This window comes from Cyprinodon tularosa, unplaced genomic scaffold (genome assembly GCF_016077235.1).
Source record: "Cyprinodon tularosa strain WSP-4 unplaced genomic scaffold, ASM1607723v1 ctg146, whole genome shotgun sequence".
Lineage (NCBI taxonomy): Eukaryota > Metazoa > Chordata > Actinopteri > Cyprinodontiformes > Cyprinodontidae > Cyprinodon > Cyprinodon tularosa.
The window spans coordinates 548826-567779 of NW_024038287.1; the positions used below are offsets into that span (position 1 = coordinate 548826).

The window sequence follows — 18954 nt, forward strand, 5'->3', positions numbered from 1 at the left end:
TCCAGAAAAGAATGAAATTTGTTTTCACTATTTTATAGGTCTGGATTATAATAAAAAAGGAATTACAGCCTTACTCGTTCATTTTAGTCTCTCCACTACATCCTTGTGTTTCAACCATTTTATTTTTTGTTTCATCTCAACCCCCAATGCTTGGGAAATACTTTTCATAATTAGTAGCAATAGTTAGTAGTCTGAAAAAGTAAAGGAATAGGATCTTAGTTAACTAAGTCTGCTTATGTTCGTAGGACATAGTGGACAGTAGTTTATAATAAATGAGCTGGTAAGTTAGAGTTTCTTACAAAAAACAATGCTTAAGATCAACTTTAAGAAAACCACTTAACTTCTCCAGGGGTTTGGTTACTGAAATAATCACACCAATGATCAGCTCTGCAAAACTAATTTTAAAGCTATATGCCAACTAGATGAAAATCTTAAAAGTACTGAAAGTCTAAAGCTGTAACATTACTTCATCCAAGACACATCAGAGGCCAAGTTGAGCAAAATCTTTAATGACCGATAAGAGCAACCACAAATGATATAATATACAACCCCACCAGCATGCCAGTGTTTTCATAGAAACTGTACAATGTGAGGGAATGTATGGTGCAGGAATACATAGCGATGAGAAGAAAGTGTTTTTACATCCAGATGTTCTGGTACAGTACGACTTGATTTAATTTCTTCCAACATTATTGGTTAGTTTAGTGTCACCTGATCTGGTGGGTGGGTGGGTCGCTCATTTAGAAAAAAGGCTCAAGGCCCCGTCAGTCAACAGGCTGAGACCAGACACCGCCAAGGTCTCCGGTGGCGGCGGCAGCAGCAGGCGGTGGCTGGCTCAGCCTCCTCTATACCTCCTCTTAACAATCTGCATGGGCGATGTAGTGTGAATGGTGAACAATAAGGCTATAGGGAACAACGGTTAAAAAATAAACATTTCTAATGTTGGTTTTCCTCCACACGACTGTAGATTGGTACTAAGGCCTCGTAGCTGGGTGGAGCAAGAGAACCCATACTGGATTATTGTTTTGCCATTTTATCCCCCCCACAGTTCGTGGGAACATTCACCCACTTATTTAGATTGGTGGGGGGGAGCTTTGTGCAGAGCTGCAAATCAGAAACCTGTTTAACTACAGCAGGGCTACAGATGGAAGTGAAACAGAACAGCTGATGGCGGATTGCTGCTCGTACACTGAAGACACGTTGATAAGTTTAGACATAAGGCAGCTACTTTTATACTTCACACTTCTTTTGTCGACTTTGGCCCCAACCTCCTGGGTACAGGAGGGGGAGGGGTAAGAATACATTTAGTGAAGGCGCTACAGAGCAGCTCCCATCGAACTGTTGGTACAAGGCAGGTATTGGTTCTTGTATCAAAAGACACCAAACAAAGGAATGCTACTGCCAAGGAGGGCAGGGTGGGGGTGGATGAGGTGGGGTTAGCTATGAACACAACAGCTGATTAACATGTGAATACAGTCACATTACACAACCATTGATACAAGTAGATATATATATAAATAAAAAGGCAAACGAAAGTTGATTGTACAGTTGCTTGTCCACATGTACTTCATACTGAAAGAGGAAGACACCATTCTGGGAGTGGGGTGAAGGCAGGGGGAGGGGTTAATCTCTTCAAGCAGCTAAAACCAGGAGGACCAGAGCTGGGTGTGAGGGGGGGAGCCTGGTGCTACAGAGTCGTGTGCAACCAATGAGACGTCGTGCGGGGATTGGTGAAAATGGACGGAGGAAAGACGGCAGGGTTCAGTCAGGCCAGAACCAAGGCATGAGAGCATGAAATGCAAAGTAAAAACAAAGGCAGAAATGGTGGACATGGGGTGAGGATGGGAGGAGGAGAGGAAGAGAGTGGGAGGGAGGGGGGTGCGCTGGAGGGATCACAGCCCCCTACCCATCCTACTCTCCCCTTAACATAAAGGCCCCTTTTCAATCGTTCCAGTCTTTCTTGATGTTGAGGTTCCACTCCCAGGACAGGTGGTCGTGCTTGTCATCGTCGGTAAACTTAGATTTGATGACGTAGTTCCCACGGGCCAGCATGCCTTTAGGAGCCTCCTCGATCGTGGTCAGGAAGTCATATTCAGTGGGGCGGGGCCCGTAGCTGCCCACCATGTAGTCCGATTTATCAACTGTACAGGGGAGAAAATAAAGATGCTTTAAACAGGCTCCCTTCACAGATTTTACATTAATTTCTGTTACAGCGTGTGAGACAAACAGAAGGAATCAGCTCTTGGTATTACATCATACAGGTTTTGTTTTTGTTTTTCTTAAATCAAACCCGTGTCAGAAGAAAATCACCTCCAAAAGCATAAAGAAGTCTGATTTTCTAAAGATAACAGTTTTGGTTTCATTTGGTCATAGTAGGTCCCAATATGGAAAAATAGAACGAAAGACAAAAGAAATTGTCCAATTTTTAGGCATCAAATCCTAAATCTTTGATACAATGAGGGGGAGGCAGCAATGGATTTTAAAGAAACTAACACTAAATATTAACATTTTTGGCATTTTGATTTAACATCTAGCTGTTAAAACCATTTTTAGTTTTACCAACAGGGTCAGTCGCTGCTGAGCTTCAGAGACAGCACTGTGGCGTCTCTGTGTCACAAGTGGACAGTCACTTTCCAAAAAAAAAAAACACCAGGAGAGGACGCTGACTCACTTTTCATTCCTTTCCTGAACGTCTGCTGCACGTACTTCAGTCCTGAAACGATCTCCTTGTTCACCTGAGGGCACAAACATAGATATTGGCAGACAGAAGGTGGAATATCTACACCATTACATGCATATTTTAATCATGTTTTCAGTGATATTCACTGAAGCTATGTGAATGGTTGAATAAGTTATAAAATGATTGGTCGTCTTTTTAACAAAGCTAATCTACTCTATTACCCAGCGGCTAAAATGAGCTGCAGGGGATCAATGATTTTTTTGGGACATTTTCTTTTTCACTGGATCCAATTTGTGAACATTTCTCCACAAAGCTCTACTCTCTGGGATGTCACCATGGTAACTAGAGGTGAGTATTGGCATGAGTATTGCGATTCGATACATGTCGCGATACTTGGGTCACGATACGATATTATCACGATATTGCAGTATCACTATATATTGCCATATTTTCCCCAGCTATCAAAATCAAATGATGAGATAAAACAGCAAGTGCTGTATATTTTCATCAAAAAATATTGATTAGGTATTATTATCCATGTTGTTTGGGGTTTTCTTCCACTGTGACTGCCTCAAATACAGATTTGGTGCTGCACACAACGTTAAAGGGCTCCACAGCGCTTTCTGCCAGAGTGGTGGTGCAGAGGTAGCCCCATTTTCCCATCAATGTTTTATGTAACCATTGTTTTTTTTTTTTAAATCGATACTAAGAATTGAAAGATCGATATTATATTGGGCAGCCGAATATCACGATATATCGCCAAAACGATTATTTCCCACACCCCTAATGGTAACAAGCTTAGAAAATCTGACAAAGCCTGTGTTTCAGGTATTACTCTGCTATGGCTAACTGTATTCAGCCTCTTTAAAAGGCTCTTAGTTTCTTACCTTAAAGCTGATTTTTATTTTGTATTCTACTCCCTCCTTTAGCACGAAGGCCTGCATCTTGAAAGCTTCAAGGTCTCCTGTAGGACAAGTTGAAGAAGAATTAGACACCAGGACAAAAAAAATCATCACAACGCCTTAAACAATCATGAATCTTTCTCAAAATCCACAAATAAAAAAAACCTTTAATACTACAAGAATTTTAATAATTTGGCTATATATATATATATATATAAATAAAAACGGATACAACTTTAATTGTAATTTCCAACTTTATGGCACCAATATGGGTCCTTCATATACACCTACACTATATTGCCAAAAGTATTTGCTCACCCATCCAAATTATTGGAATCAGGTGTTCCAATCACTTCCATGGCCACAGGTGTATAAATTCAAGCACCTAGGCATGCAGACTGTTTTTACAAACATTTGTGAAAGAATGGGTCGCTCTCAGGAGCTCAGTGAATTCCAGCGTGGAACTGTGATAGGATGCCACCTGTGCAACAAATCCAGTCGTGAAATTTCCTCGCTCCTAAATATTCCACAGTCAACTGTCAGCTGTATTATAAGAAAATGGAAGTGTTTGGGAACGACAGCAACTCAGCTACGAAGTGGTAGGCCACGTAAACTGACGGAGCGGGGTCAGCGGATGCTGACGCGCATAGTGCGAAGAGGTCGCCAACTTTCTGCAGAGTCAATCACTACAGACCTCCAAACTTCATGTGGCCTTCAGATTAGCTCAAGAACAGTGCGCAGAGAGCTTCATGGAATGGGTTTCCATGGTCGAGCAGCTGCATCCAAGCCATACATCACCAAGTGCAATGCAAAGCGTCGGATGCGGTGGTGTAAAGCACGCCGCCACTGGACTCTAGAGCAGTGGAGACGCGTTCTCTGGAGTGACGAATCGCGCTTCTCCATCTGGCAATCTGATGGACGGGTCTGGGTTTGGCGGTTGCCAGGAGAACGGTACTTGTCTGACTGCATTGTGCCAAATGTAAAGTTTGGTGGAGGGGGGATTATGGTGTGGGGTTGTTTTTCAGGAGCTGGGCTTGGCCCCTTAGTTCCAGTGAAAGGAACTCTGAATGCTTCAGCATACCAAGACATTTTGGACAATTCCATGCTCCCAACTTTGTGGGAACAGTTTGGAGCTGGCCCCTTCCTCTTCCAACATGACTGTGCACCAGTGCACAAAGCAAGGTCCATAAAGACATGGATGACAGAGTCTGGTGTGGATGAACTTGACTGGCCTGCACAGAGTCCTGACCTCAACCCGATAGAACACCTTTGGGATGAATTAGAGCGGAGACTGAGAGCCAGGCCTTCTCGTCCAACATCAGTGTGCGACCTCACAAATGCGCTTCTGGAAGAATGGTCAAAAATTCCCATAAACACACTCCTAAACCTTGTGGACAGCCTTCCCAGAAGAGTTGAAGCTGTTCTAGCTGCAAAGGGTGGACCGACGTCATATTGAACCCTATGGATTAGGAACGGGATGTCACTTAAGCTCATATGTGAGTCAAGGCAGGTGAGCAAATACTTTTGGCAATATAGTGTATATTTCATACACACACATTTATGCGTCTCTACCCTTGTAGATTAGCTTCCATTCATCTCTACAGCCCAACCATTACGGGTTCATACCCAACTCTGACCTAAACTCAGTTTAACCTTGTTCCTAAACCCAACTCTTAATTTTAAAACATCAATTGTAACCATGGAGACCAGGCATTGCGTATGAAATGCACAGACCACTCTGCTGTAGATTCATAAAGGCTGGAAGCCTTTGTTCTATACAGCCAACTTTAGATGCACAAATTCACACTCAATGAGAAATGTGTCCACCTGCTGGCCACAGTGGGTATCTCTGTTCTAACTGTCTTTATCTTGTCAGTTTGCTCCATTTTCCCCAGAACAGAGAAAAACAATCCTAAAAAGACTGAAGAGAGCATAAGACATTCTTTAAAAGTAGAAATTAACTAATTCTCCACACATATGATTAACATTAGTCCTATTTAAAATTTAAACATCACCATAGAATAAAACCTATAGGGCAGGCACCCCCAAAGTCGGTCATCGAAGGCCGCTGTCCAGCAGGATTTAGAGGTTTCCTTGCTCCAGCACAGCTGATTTTAATTGAAAAATGATCAACTGCAATCATTATAATCAGCTGTGCTAAAGCAGGGAAACCTCTAAAACCTGCAGGACAGTGGCCCTCAGGGACAGACTTTGGGGATTCCTGCTATAGGGGATTTAAGTTAAACAACCAGTGATGCACACTTAATCCAACAACTTTTGGATAGATTAATCCACTGAGCCTTATTTTAAGTTTCTATGGTAGTTTTTCACTCTTTAAAAAGTGCAATGAAGAGTGAAATGGACCACAAGAGAGTAAAAGAACTTTAAATCTTTGGATAAAGATGGCACATTTGAATGTACCTGCAAATGAAGGAGTGTGAAAAATCCCCCCATTTATGCAAAGCATCAGTTACTGCTTTGCATAAATAGGAAGGTTTTCAAGTTTTACCTGAGTTTATCAAACTAAAAAAAAAAAAAAAACTAAAAAAAAAAAAGACCTGTATTCACAAAGATTTTAACTTTGAACTGAAGCCACATTGTGTTGCTATCTTTCCTCCATAGAAATCAGATTTTTTTCTTGCCAAAACAAGCTGCTGCCTGAACTGAATATGGTGTGTTTTTTTACTTTGATCCCGCCTGCTCTGAAGCAGATGAGAACAACTACTCAGTTTTTGGCCTGGTTGACCCTTGTTTCCCGCCCACAGAACCATTCTGGCCTGATCGAGCCATCAGCTGACTCTTTAAAGGAGATGTACTCATATAGCTGCTGTAAATTATCAAATTAAACCCTACGGATCTTCCTCTGTTTTGCATTGAATTAAGTCTCTAAGAGAGCTGCCTTTTGGATGATTGGATAACAGAACTACTGGATAAATAAAGTCGACAGAACCAAACTGGACAGAGGGGCTCATAGTGAGTGTGTAAAATACAGCAAATACTTATTCACCTCACGTACATATTTCCTCTATACGTATAGCATGTTTATTGTGTTTTATCCTGGCTAGAGTAGGTTTCCCTTTGACTTTTTTATATTTCCAAATGATTTGAGCATTTTACATTCTGTAGAAAACATTTAAACTCTTCTGTATTACACAGTTTTTACATGTTTTTGCTTTACATGTTTGGTTATTTACTAATCTATCCTTAACAAGCACCTTTAATCCATCCTGCTGCTGAAAACATTTTATTTCCCCCTATGGGGATGATTAAGTGAATCTCATTTCTATAATAGTTGCATGATTAAAGGTATTCATCTATTCCACTGTTTAGGTAGAAGATCACCTCTCTTCCCTCCATCTTCTCTGCTTTAGACACTCACTATTCCTAACATTTTTTTTCTCTTTACTTTAGAAGAAAGTGTACTTTGCTCAAAAATTTTAACCAACCAAAAGAAAGTAAATTTTTTAATTCCAAGCACTTTGAAGATTTTTTCTCAAACATTAATAAGAGGCATTTTCTTCTCGGGATTCTTGGTTGTGCTGGGCCATTACAGACCTAGTGCGTTTAAAAAATTTTTCACAGATTTTTCAGACAATGGGGAATCCGGGAGGATCTTAATCACAGGCAGATCTTGGCTTTACTAGTTTTACATCTGCTAACTGGAGAACTTTCAGGTATGCTATACTTAAAAAAAAAAAATAAAGTACAGCTAAGGGTTAGTTACTGTGTCATTACAACCTATAATGAAACCCTCCAGATCACTGCAAGAAGGTCCTTATCTTCAGAAATACTCAAAAGGGAAACTCTGCCTTTAAACTACAGAAGCAAACTTAGGTTTTATTTTTAGGACTTTGTAGAACGCCTCCCTAGTGTCTAATGCCCTAAACACCTTCCTCATTAAAACTTTTGTAGACAGAAATTAGTAAATATGGCCTAAACTTTGTTACTTTACTTAAAACACAGAAAGCCACCATCTACAGAAAGAAATGCACATGCAAACAGTATTTTCCATGCATCCTGGACTGAGGGAGCCTAAAATTAACCTCCAGTCCCATGTGTGTTGAACTCCATGTTCAGCATCTCTGCCCCATAGTTGTTAGACTGCTGAGTTAACGCCAGCATACAGCTCATCCATATCCCATTACTTCATTGTGTTCTCTTCAAATCTACAAGAGTCTGCTTTAACTCACTAAGCTAGTGTGACTCACCCTCAACAGATTCTTCGAAAAGGAGCCGGAGATTCTATCCATTAATGAGTTAAACTAACATTTGGAGGACAAATCCTTCTTTAAGACATAAACATTGGTAATAGAGGAGGTAGATTCACCTATTCATACGTCAGTTTCAGTATATCAAATATTTGTGTATCCCACTCCTCACAATGGGGAAATAAAAGTGCATCTTTTGTGGCATCCCTGGGTAATTTCCCACCTTGCAAACAATCCATATGAGGATCTACTCCAACAATCAGAACTGCTTTTACTCATAAAAGGACCTAAGATGTAGTGGAAATATTAATAAAAATCTGAAAAGAATCAGCATAGTTTCATTATATTACCAAACCAGGCAGTCATAATTAGATGAGAAGTTTGAAAAAAGCTGCAGTGATGCAGAGAACAGCAGACACTGCACAGAATGTTCTGGTCTTCATGTTGTGGCCAGCTGGAGACTTTCCACTGGGAATAACTTAAATAGTGTAAAAGAAGTTTATGAGTACTTTGAAGTTGGACTCAGAATGAGGAGATGTGATGGAAGTATTGGTCTCTTAATGTCAACTTTACACAATAGATTAATTTAAGAAGTTTGGCTGCATTTGGACCTCTTTTTTTGCATAAGCATCTTTAGCAAGGTAAAACAACAAATAAATAAATAAATAAAAAGACTGTTAAGCAACATCAGGATTCGGGAAGTCCTTTGTAATTTAGTTAGAAGAAAGAAGAAAAGAACAGACTCACCTTGCAGGTCTAGCACCAGAGGGTTTGGTGCAGTTTCACAGACGAGGGCCATCCGGGTCACCTGAACATTGGGAGCATTTGGATCTGAATGAAATTGAAAAAAAAAAAAAAAAGTTAAATTATCTGGAGATCAATACACTGAGAAAAATGGAACTAGAATTTCCCTGAAGGAGTAATCCTAAGAGATAAATAAAGTTGAGTCTAAATCTAAAAAAGAAAAGCACTTTCCAGATATGGGGTGCCAACACGACTCTGCTCTTCTGGCCCAGTTGTAGTGACGCAGGATGCAGGAATTTGTCCTGCAACCAGAGGGTCACTGGTTCAAACTAGAGCTCCTCCTGCCTCAATTGTTGAGTCATTGGGCAAGACACTTCACCAAGCAGCCTCTCTTCTATCAGTGTGCCCAAGGACAGCTGTGGCTACAATGCTTACCACCAACAGTGCGTGAATAGCTAAATGATTGAATGCATTGTAAAGCATGTCAGGGTCACAGGATGCACAGTCATGAAATATCCTCACTAAAAGATGTTCAACAATCATGTGTAGTTGTAGTATAAACAAAGAGCTCCTCAGTCACAAAGGGGTGCAGTACTACAATCCCGGGGCACAGACTAGTCAAATTAGAGATCTGCTGTTCCTGGCTTTAAAATGTAAAGGCTAAAACTCAAAATCACCCGCAGAGAACAACCATCCACCAGATATCTTTACACAAAAGCTAAAGAGTCAAAGAGGCTCTTAGCTTATTTCTAGCAGCCATACGACGAGGGGTGGGTTATCTAAGCATCCTCACACCTGAGGTTAATTTTGGAACAATCAGTGACTAGCAGGCATGTTAAGCCTCGACATGCAGAGAGAACATATGAACTCCACACTAAAACACCTCAGGCGCCAACTCAAACCTAGAACCATGATGTTCTAAGGCAACAGTGCTAAATGTGTGTCCATGCCGCCCTTGGAGAGTCATAGGACTGTGATTATGTGTAATGGAGTAAGATGGCAGAAAATAGATAGAAAACTGGGCAATTTAGAAGAGTATCAACAAAGTGGGAGTGAACACACCTGGGAATTAACCAATAGTTCTTTGTATAATAGTTCAAAGACTTCACAGACCGATGCAATTTAAATCTTCTAGTCAATTTTTACTAAAACTGATGCGTCCTTAAACATTAGGCACACACTTCAGTACAGATAGAATCAGTCCTCCTCAACCCTGATCCTCCTAGTTCATGATTTAGATGCATCCATTCCCCACACCTGATTGAAGTTATGCCATTATCTCCTAAGCATGCTACTAAGAGCAGCAGAGGCCTATTAACCATCCATTTATTTAAGTCAGGAGTGTGGCTAGAGGGAAACGCATCAAAAATGCTGTACAAAGGGCCCCAAGGACCAAGGCTGTAAAAAACTGGGTAACATAGTCAAAGATAAAGATTTGTTATAATCCACACCGAGGGGGGCCCTTGCATTAGTGGTAGTACCTAAAAGTACAGAAATGCAGTGTATTAAAAATAGTCTTTAAAGAGAAGGAGGATATGTGATGTAGTGCAGTTATACTCCAAAAATTGTTGTTTATATTTCTTAGATCTTTAAAGCCATCATGAAATTCCTCGAGTATTTTTTAGCAAAGTCTTGCAGCATTGCAGGGGGTCGGTATCTTACAGCTGTTTTAATGCCAGAGCTCTGGGGAGCTGAAACTGGGACAGCTCTGCTGTAAATGAGACATTCTGATTGTTAATTAGACTTCAGTTTTTTTTTGGTTAAACAAAAACAAAAAATGAACCAAATCGCTTCGTAGTTTAGCCCATAGAATATAGGATCATAATTTTCATACCATCCTGTTAAGATTTTACTCAAACTCATAATAACGTCTCCAAACCACAGTTAAGCTTAAAATATTCCTAAAACATTAATTTCTCCTCACATTGGTTTAGATGAACCTTTCTTCTGAGAAGTAATGATATTTTGAGCATTAATCATATTGATAATCTGCCTGTAATAATTACTGCTGGGTTTAACAGCGACAATAAGGCCATATTTGAAGTTAGTAGAAATCAATTCCACTTTGAGGATTATACCCTGGCTACTTATCCTGTGAACTCTTGCGAGCTGAAAACCCCCCAATGCTCCTTTACTAAACAAACACTGAACTTTATAGTTGTAGGAATGTATTTTTTTGTTATTTTTTTTGGCTAAAATATCAGTAAAAAAAAAAACTGTAACCCACTATATACAAATGCAACTAATTAAGGTTAACTAACAGGTGTCTCATAAAAAGATGTATATTTACTAGTTTCCAAGTACAGTGAACCCTCGCTATAACGCGGTTCACTTTTCACGGTCTCACTGCTTCACGGATTTGCATCATGCATTGTTAAACTTTATTGTCAAACATATTAATGGTGGCATGTCGGTTTATAAGGATCTTTTGGCCCAGAAGAAAAAAGAGCGACAACAACTACCGATAACTATGTTCTTTTCTCCAAAAAACACACCTGCACCGCAGGCTTTAGAAGTAAAAAACGCCACAGAGCAATCAGGATGCAGCGGCTCCGTCAGAACAGCAGTGAAATACTGTACTGTACACGTCAGTCACTATTTGTCCTGCTGTACTTTGTATTTTTTTTTTTTCATAATCATTTTTTATTTTCTCCCGTTCCAATCCGTTACGGCGGGGCGGTGCTGATCCCCGCAAAATTACCATTCATTTCGTATTGATTATTAAAATTATTACTTATTTATTTATAACTATATTATTTTACAGTACAGTAGTTAACAACGTTTATACCGTACTTTTATTTGTTAAACAAATGCTTGGGCCTGTAAAAAGTTTTTGTTCCTTGATTTCAATGTTGTATGGAGTATTTCATTGTATAATAACTGTAAAAAAAAAAAATAAAGGTTTCTACTTGACGGATTTCACCTATCGCGGGTTCTTTTTGGAAAGTAACCCCCGTGATAAACAAGGGTTCACTGTACACCAATCCTTTTTGGTGCCTGCATCTTAAAGGGACAGTGTGTATGATTTACCTCAATCTAGTGATGCGTAAAACAAGTTTTAAACAACAGACTGGCGTTTCCCCATCAAGCGTGAAAGGCATGCTAAGGGAACTACAGAGTGACATCCTCCTCTTTTTTAATATAGTGGACACATCCACCGACATCAACCAGTGTAATTCAAAGAGTAATCCTTGTTCCATACGAGTTATCTGTGGCTAAAATTTTATTAAGATAAATTCTGGCGAAAACAAGAACGCTCCAAAAAACTATGAATTCATATAAAAAATGCATTTAATTCTGTGGAGCATAAAGAGCATTTGCTCTCCCACATCTGCAGGCTCCTACAGTAAAGGACATGCTGATTCTGATGCTTTTCTTGCGTCCGACTCAAATGTGCAACAGGCTTAGTTCAACCCAGTCAACCTTTAAAAATCCTGCAACCAACCAGACCTATTTCAAGGAGTAACCTGAAGGATTCATTTTTCCTTAAGATAAAGGCTCCTTGGCATTTTGGAGACAAAAATGTAGGGTACGCAGGGATTTACCACCAGACTTTTCCAAATTCTATCTAATCCCACTTTGAAATGGGGCCTGGAAGGATAGAGCCAGTTAAAACCATTTTTGTTTAAAATATATATATTAGTTAAAATGCATCAAACACATGGAAAATCTGTGAAAACACGTGAAAGAAGCGTACAGTCGCCTGCTTGTTTGATTTTGAGAGGAAAAACGGGAACTGATAACTGTTGCAATGGATCTCATCCAGTGTAGAATAACAAACAAACTAGCCATCTCTGCAGGGGGACAGACTAGATGCTAACACTGCCATGTTTTCAACATAATGTCAAAAGCTGTGCGGAGGTAGACACTCAATTTCTCCTGTTTCTCTACTTTTTGGGTTCCAAAATTGAAGATTGATGATCTATGCTTGTTTTTGCTTTGTTTTTTTGAGTATGGCTGACATCCCTGTCCCATTACGACCAATATAAGGAAGAAAGGGGGGTAATAAAAAGGCAACAACGTAGCGTCTCTCATTGGGTGATTTTAAGTCATGAGAAAGCTTATGCTGGTGAAGATTCTCATTCATCCAGGTCATACTCATTACAAATAAAGTTAAAAAGAAACCACTGGACTTTGTTTTCCAAGTTTGAAGACGTTTCGCTTCCCAATCAAAAAAGCTTTCTTAATTCAAACAATTCAATTGAATTGAGAAAAGTTTGCTTATAGGAAGCAAAACGTCAAACTTGGAAAAACAAAGACCAGTGGTTTGTTTTTACCTTTTTTTTGGCATGAGAAAGCTTTCATCGTTAACTGATATTAGATTTTCACAGAACATGAATTTATTATTAAGATGCTTGATTTCTCCTAATAAAATGTATTACTTTAAATATTTCAATTAGTAATAAGTATTTAAGCAAAGAATTATTCATTTTCAAGAAAACCCATTCTTAATACAATCAGGGACACATGCTTCTTAAACAACAGAGCAGCCACTCTTTCTTTTATAGACGTAAACGTATTCTAACATTACCAGATTCAGTGATCCCAGGGCCAAGCAGGGCCTCTTTGTATTTCCGTAGACTTTCATCATCTTTATCCAGCTCCTGAATCTCTTTCACAGACTTCTGCGCTGGGGGCTTGTAGTTCACTGGCTCGGGCTCCTCGTTTTCGGCTGCGATGGCTGCTAGCTGCTCTGGGGTCACCTCATCCTCAGCCATGTCTGGAGATATAAAAACATACACATGCATCAGAGCGGCAGCAAAGCCAGCTGGGAATAAAGTGTATAGAGGCAGAGATATACATCTCTGCTGATTTGATGCTTTAGTCAATACCACCCCTGTCAGGAGGATGTACAAAAAAAAAAAAAAAAACATTTTATCTTGGCTATGTGATACCCCACCTGAAATAACGTCATCAATACAGTTTATGAATTGAATTAGGTGGCTCACATGATGAAATGCCTCTCCTGCAGGATGTGATGAACAGTACTGAAGCCTTCATAATGTCTATATCACAGGAAAATAACTGAGCTACTCTGGAATGACAAACATGAGCCAACAGGGTATTTTGAAGAAAATCCCTTAGTAAGGACAGATTTTATTCATATTTTCTGAGAAATAAAATCAAGGTTTCAATTTAGAAAACCTGTCAGCATTGAGAATATTAGAACATTTCTCTTCTCATAAAGTTAAATAACTTCAATCAGGAAGGAAGGCTTCAATGTGTGGAATAACTAGTTCAGCTGCTGCCAAAACAGAGATCTGTTATGAGAGCAAATAATTGCTCCTTCTGCACTTCTCCTTGGAAGAGCTTGGGAGTTTCACTCAAATAATTTCCTTTGCAGGAACAGAGTGAGTTACAAAAGCAGGAAGAGCTCTGTTTACTCCAAGAGTCTTGACATTCACGCTACAGCCATCCCACCCGCCTTCTCCACACGGACTACTGAAGTAATGCAGTGTAAATATTTAAATCCGTAGTATTCACGTAGATTCCTACATACAGTAGCTACGCTAACACAGTAAAAAGACACCACACCGCTGTGAGGAGCATACAGGACAGTTTATATCAAAACGGTACATGCTGTTATGTGGGAAAACAATATTATGACACTTTTGGGGATATTTTATGGTGCTGTAGAGACATTTGGGTGTTTAGGAAAGTCCTGAAATGACTCCATCCCAGTAAAGAACGGAGATGCACACACTCCTTACTTTTATTCACCAATAAAGCACACAGAAGTACTGGAATAGTTTTAACAAAACAACACTCCACTGGCCATACATTGGATATGTTGCTTACTCAGCAGAGTCCAAGCCTGGAAGCTGAAAGGGACCATCCTACATCTTCCTTAAGGAACAAGAACAACTTTAGCACATTTAAAGCTTGAATAACCAACCAAAAAGAATGACAGATGTTAGTGAAACAAAATGTTTGTTCTCTTTTATTCCATGTTTCTACACAGCAAAGGGAGAGGATCATCAGTTTATAAAACGCAGCTTTGTGGAGTTTGTATGAAAATGTGTTCTTAAGTTAAAACGATGTCAATAACAACCTCATTACTGGTACCATTTTTAGGCAGCAATAACCCACATATCCTTTGATATCATACAGTTACAAGTTACAATCTAAATGTGTTTCACAATACCTGGGAAATATCTTTTGGAATTTTAAGGATACAAGTTTGTTATGCTAAACAAACTACTTTATTTACCGAAAATGAAGTATTTGGAGTTTGTTTATAGAAAAAAAATAAATTATTTAACCCAAATCAAAGGAGCTTTATGATTTACTGCTTCATTACAAAACTTGAGCTTGCCTGTATTGTTGATCTGACGCCAGAGGCTACGTTCACACTGCAGGCCTTGATGCTCAATTCCAATTTTTTTTATGAAATCTGATTTTTTTTTTTTTTTTATGTTGCCGTTCACATTTTCAAATATATAAGACTTGTATGTGATCTGCTGTGTGAACTGCAGTCACACAACGCAACTGTCCCGCATGCGCAGTAGAGGAGGCAATGACGTCACAGGTCAGCGTGCTCTGTGTTTACGGAAGTAAACATTGAAGGTATTGCCGGAGCGCATCTAGCGATCTTTCCCACCATAAAAACACAATCAAGATGTTTATACATAAATACTGCTCTCTGCATCATTGTCCGCTATGGTTGTTGTTTTTCTTGCTGCTTCTGTGTAACAGGACCCAGAATAGAGATCTTTTCGTATATTAATGGTGTTCAGGTCGGATGAATGTGACCTGGCCGTTCAGACAGGGGTTGCATTTGAAATAATCAGATTTGTATCGGATTCATGACCACATAGCCAAGTGGCCTTGGTCGCATTGGAATAAAATCGGATCAGTGTTGTTCAGACAGCCATGAAAAGAACAGATTCAAGTCGCATATGGGCCTAAAAAAATAAAAATAAAAGATTTGGGTCACTTCAGGCTACAGTGTGAACGTAGGCTTAGACACCTTCTGACCACAGACGTCAGGACAGTCCCCTCCAGTGAAATTATGCCAAAACGTACTGGGGCCCCAAAGCCTACTAGAAAACGAAATCTACATCTCTATAAAACTCTTCAGTGGAGTAAGAAGTGAGCTAACATTTCATGGAAGTCAGCCCCATATCATATGGAAGCATTAAAATGGACTGCCACCATCTTGGATTATGACCTTGGCTTCTAAATGTAATGTAGCAAATTTATAAGGAAAGAGGATTTTTATGGCATTTCTGGTTCACGGGTAGCTTAGCTTAGAGAGGGTTTTACTGCATGCACTGGAAGGGTTATAGGAGTTCAGAAAGAAAATCCTTTAAAACATCCCTAAAAGAAATGTTATAGCAATGATTTGTCATGCCAAGCAAAGTGTCAATTTCTATCCATACCTCTGCCTGGTGTCCTGTTTGACCTGCCCAAACTAGCAGTCATGAGAGGAATTTAAAGCCCAAAGAAGCAGCTATGAAGAAGCACACTCAGTGAAAAGCTGTGTAGCTGAAAATGCCCAAGCACAAACAAAAACCGCAATATATACCATTTTTTCCCCTTATTTGTCAAACCCTTGTTGGATTTCATTTTCTACAACTAAAACATTTAACCAAGTCAAAAGATTAAATGTTTTTTGTGCTTTGTAACAAAATAGCTACATGTTCAAGCAGCCACTTGAGTATGATTTTTCTACACGTATAAAGGTGATCTGAAATTTCACTTAAGGTACTTGCGTATATATATTTATTTACATATATTTATTTACATATACATATATATATATATATACATATATTTATTTACATATACATATATTTATTTACATATACATACACATTATATATATATATATATATATATATATATATGTAAAAATATAAATATTATTATTAAAGAAAGCTGCTTTGTCCTATAATAAAGTCAACATGTTTCAAGGCTGCTGTAATTCTATGGGAGGGAATCAACCAGCTTTATTGGAACAACCAGACAAACCACTGAACAGGACAGGAAACTGAACACATCTTTACACAAAGGAAATATAAAGGATACGCTGGTGGTGTGGCAAACCTTTCTATAAACCGGTCTTCTGGATTGCTGCTTTGCATATCCAGACACCCACTTCTGCCATTTTTGTTTAAAGTACAAACGGTCAAACTACATTAATAATGTTGCTTATTTATATCTTGTATTGTTTGTAAAATAATGGCTCAAGTAAAAGTCTCCACTGTGAGATAAAAAAAGTCTATCATTCAATCTCTCAAATAGAAATTAAATGCTGCCATTACTCATGAGCAGTTTTTCCAAGTTCAGGGAATTGGAAAGATATCCAATTAATGGAACCAAAAGGCTATGGTTTGGAAATAAAAAAAAAGCAGCTCCATTGTTTTAATCAACTAAACGGGTTTAAAAACTACAGTTGGAAAGCTCCTGGGAGCCGACAGCATGATAATGACCAGTTTATAAATGTCTTAATTCTTTTCCCACTCTATAAGATGAAAGAAGTATAGTATACTTAACAAAAAGCATAAAAATAGAATATTTTTTGATTTATTTTTTTCAGTTTGAACTCAGTCCTATGCCCTAACCACTAGGCTGCCACTCCCCCTTCTTACTTTATGTATAAAATTTAAAAAGAGCACTTTATAACAGCATTATAATTTGATTTTAGCAGAAAATGTGTAATCCCACCGTTTTAATGAAATAAAATTGTGGAACAGGACAGCTTTTTCTAAACAAAAAACAAAATAAACATGGCCTCTGCACTTAATTTGCCCGCCTTCGATTAATTTATTTACGCCCTTATGGATTGGCAATAATATTGATTTGTTACCAAGGAAAATATCAATTATTATCTTAAGTGTGTTGCTATCAAACAACTTATGAAAAGTTGCTAGATAGCGGAATACAATTGTTTGTAGTTTGACAGCTTTTAACTAAAACATAAAATCAGATCAGCTCAACACATTTATTTACCTCCTGTACAAAGCAGAGCTACATAAAAAGGATATATTTTTTTAAGTTAGTCTAACCTTTTTCAGAGATCTTCAAACAGGATTATAGGCATATTTGGTTAAAGCCAGATAAAGCATCAGTGCTTTGAAACGTCATGTTTTATTTGTAGTTTGGTATCAAATATCTATTTATGATCAAATGGAAACCATCAAACTGAACTGGTAGAGGAATTAAACCGATAAACTGCTCCTCAGAAAACCGTCTAATGTCATGAATGTAACAGCTACAAGCTAACAAACAGGGCTGCTTCTCATTTTTTTAGAAATCCGGCATGTTTTGTGCTTTTTACACAATAACACTGCAGCGACAGCACGACAAGGAGCCTCACAATAAGCGACGAGTCGTTTATTTTAACCTCACTCTCAAAATATGTATTTTACCACACATTTTACTTTACTAGGCGTCGGCTACTTTCCACAGGGTGGGACTGGGAGAAAAGGCAAGCGGCGGCTAGGAAACAATCCAACCAAGCTAAATGTACCCTGCGGCTAGCACTAGCCTGACAACTTCTCATCAGCCGTCAGAGGCCGAGAAGCTTCGAGAATAATTCCGAGTAGAGCAGGGTGGAGGGAAGATTAGGTCAAACCTTATCGGCTAGCCTCAACACTATAAGGACTTACCTTAAAGTTAAAAAAGCAGCAGTGATTTCAGGTGCCTCTGCAGATAAGTGCGTTCGTTGCTCGGAGCTCTTGTGCAAGTATGGCGGACAAGGGAAAAGGCGCCGCCCCTATTTTAGCCATGGGGTTGGTTGTGTGCGTGCGCGCTCCACCTGCCTGACGTACCGGGGCCGCGCGTCTATATTCAACACCCCTGTTAACGGGACCAATTAAAACATGAGAGAGGAAGTTGCAATGTATGTGGGGAATTTGAAACGATAGAAGAGGTTATGTATAACTGTAGGAAATATCAAACACAAAAGGAAAAAGAGCAGTATTGTATGATATATATTTTAAGGTGTATGTATGTATATATATATATATATATATATATATATATATATATATATATATATATATATATATATATATATATATATATATATATATATATATATATATATATATATACATACAGCATGTTTGTCCTGATCCACACTCCTTACCGTTGGTGGCGGTAATACCCCATATAGTTTTTTGCACACCTGCAATAAACTCTAGAAGAAGAAGAGCGACTAACTAATTGATAAAAAAATAACTGATATAAGATATTTTGTTTATTAGTAGATAGTCCATCACAAACCACACTCCATACCAGTGAGAGGCGGCAATGCTTCTAAATGTTTGTTGCCAACCACCAATAAATCCAACAAGAAGAAGAAATAAGATATTTGATTTTATTTCTGGTGAGAAAAAAGCTGTCCAGACTCCACCCTGGAAAAGCTGCAGGCCCTGATGGTTTTTTTTTTTTTCCCCAGGGTGCTCAAAGC

The 18954-nt window shown here is 38.8% G+C and overlaps 1 protein-coding gene across 1 annotated transcript; it reads right to left on the reverse strand.

Annotated features, from left to right (window-relative positions):
• Window positions 1–487: 487 nt before the first annotated feature.
• Window positions 488–18281, reverse strand: LOC119779349 (rho GDP-dissociation inhibitor 1-like). The gene is made up of 6 exons (XM_038278966.1): window positions 18149–18281; window positions 13066–13254; window positions 8538–8621; window positions 3568–3644; window positions 2672–2735; window positions 488–2141 (listed from the first exon to the last, which is right to left on the reverse strand). The coding sequence occupies exons 2-6, from the start codon at window positions 13250–13252 to the stop codon at window positions 1942–1944; spliced, it is 612 nt and encodes a 203-aa protein (XP_038134894.1). The 5' UTR covers window positions 13253–13254; window positions 18149–18281; the 3' UTR covers window positions 488–1941.
• Between the last annotated feature and the right edge of the window lie 673 nt (window positions 18282–18954).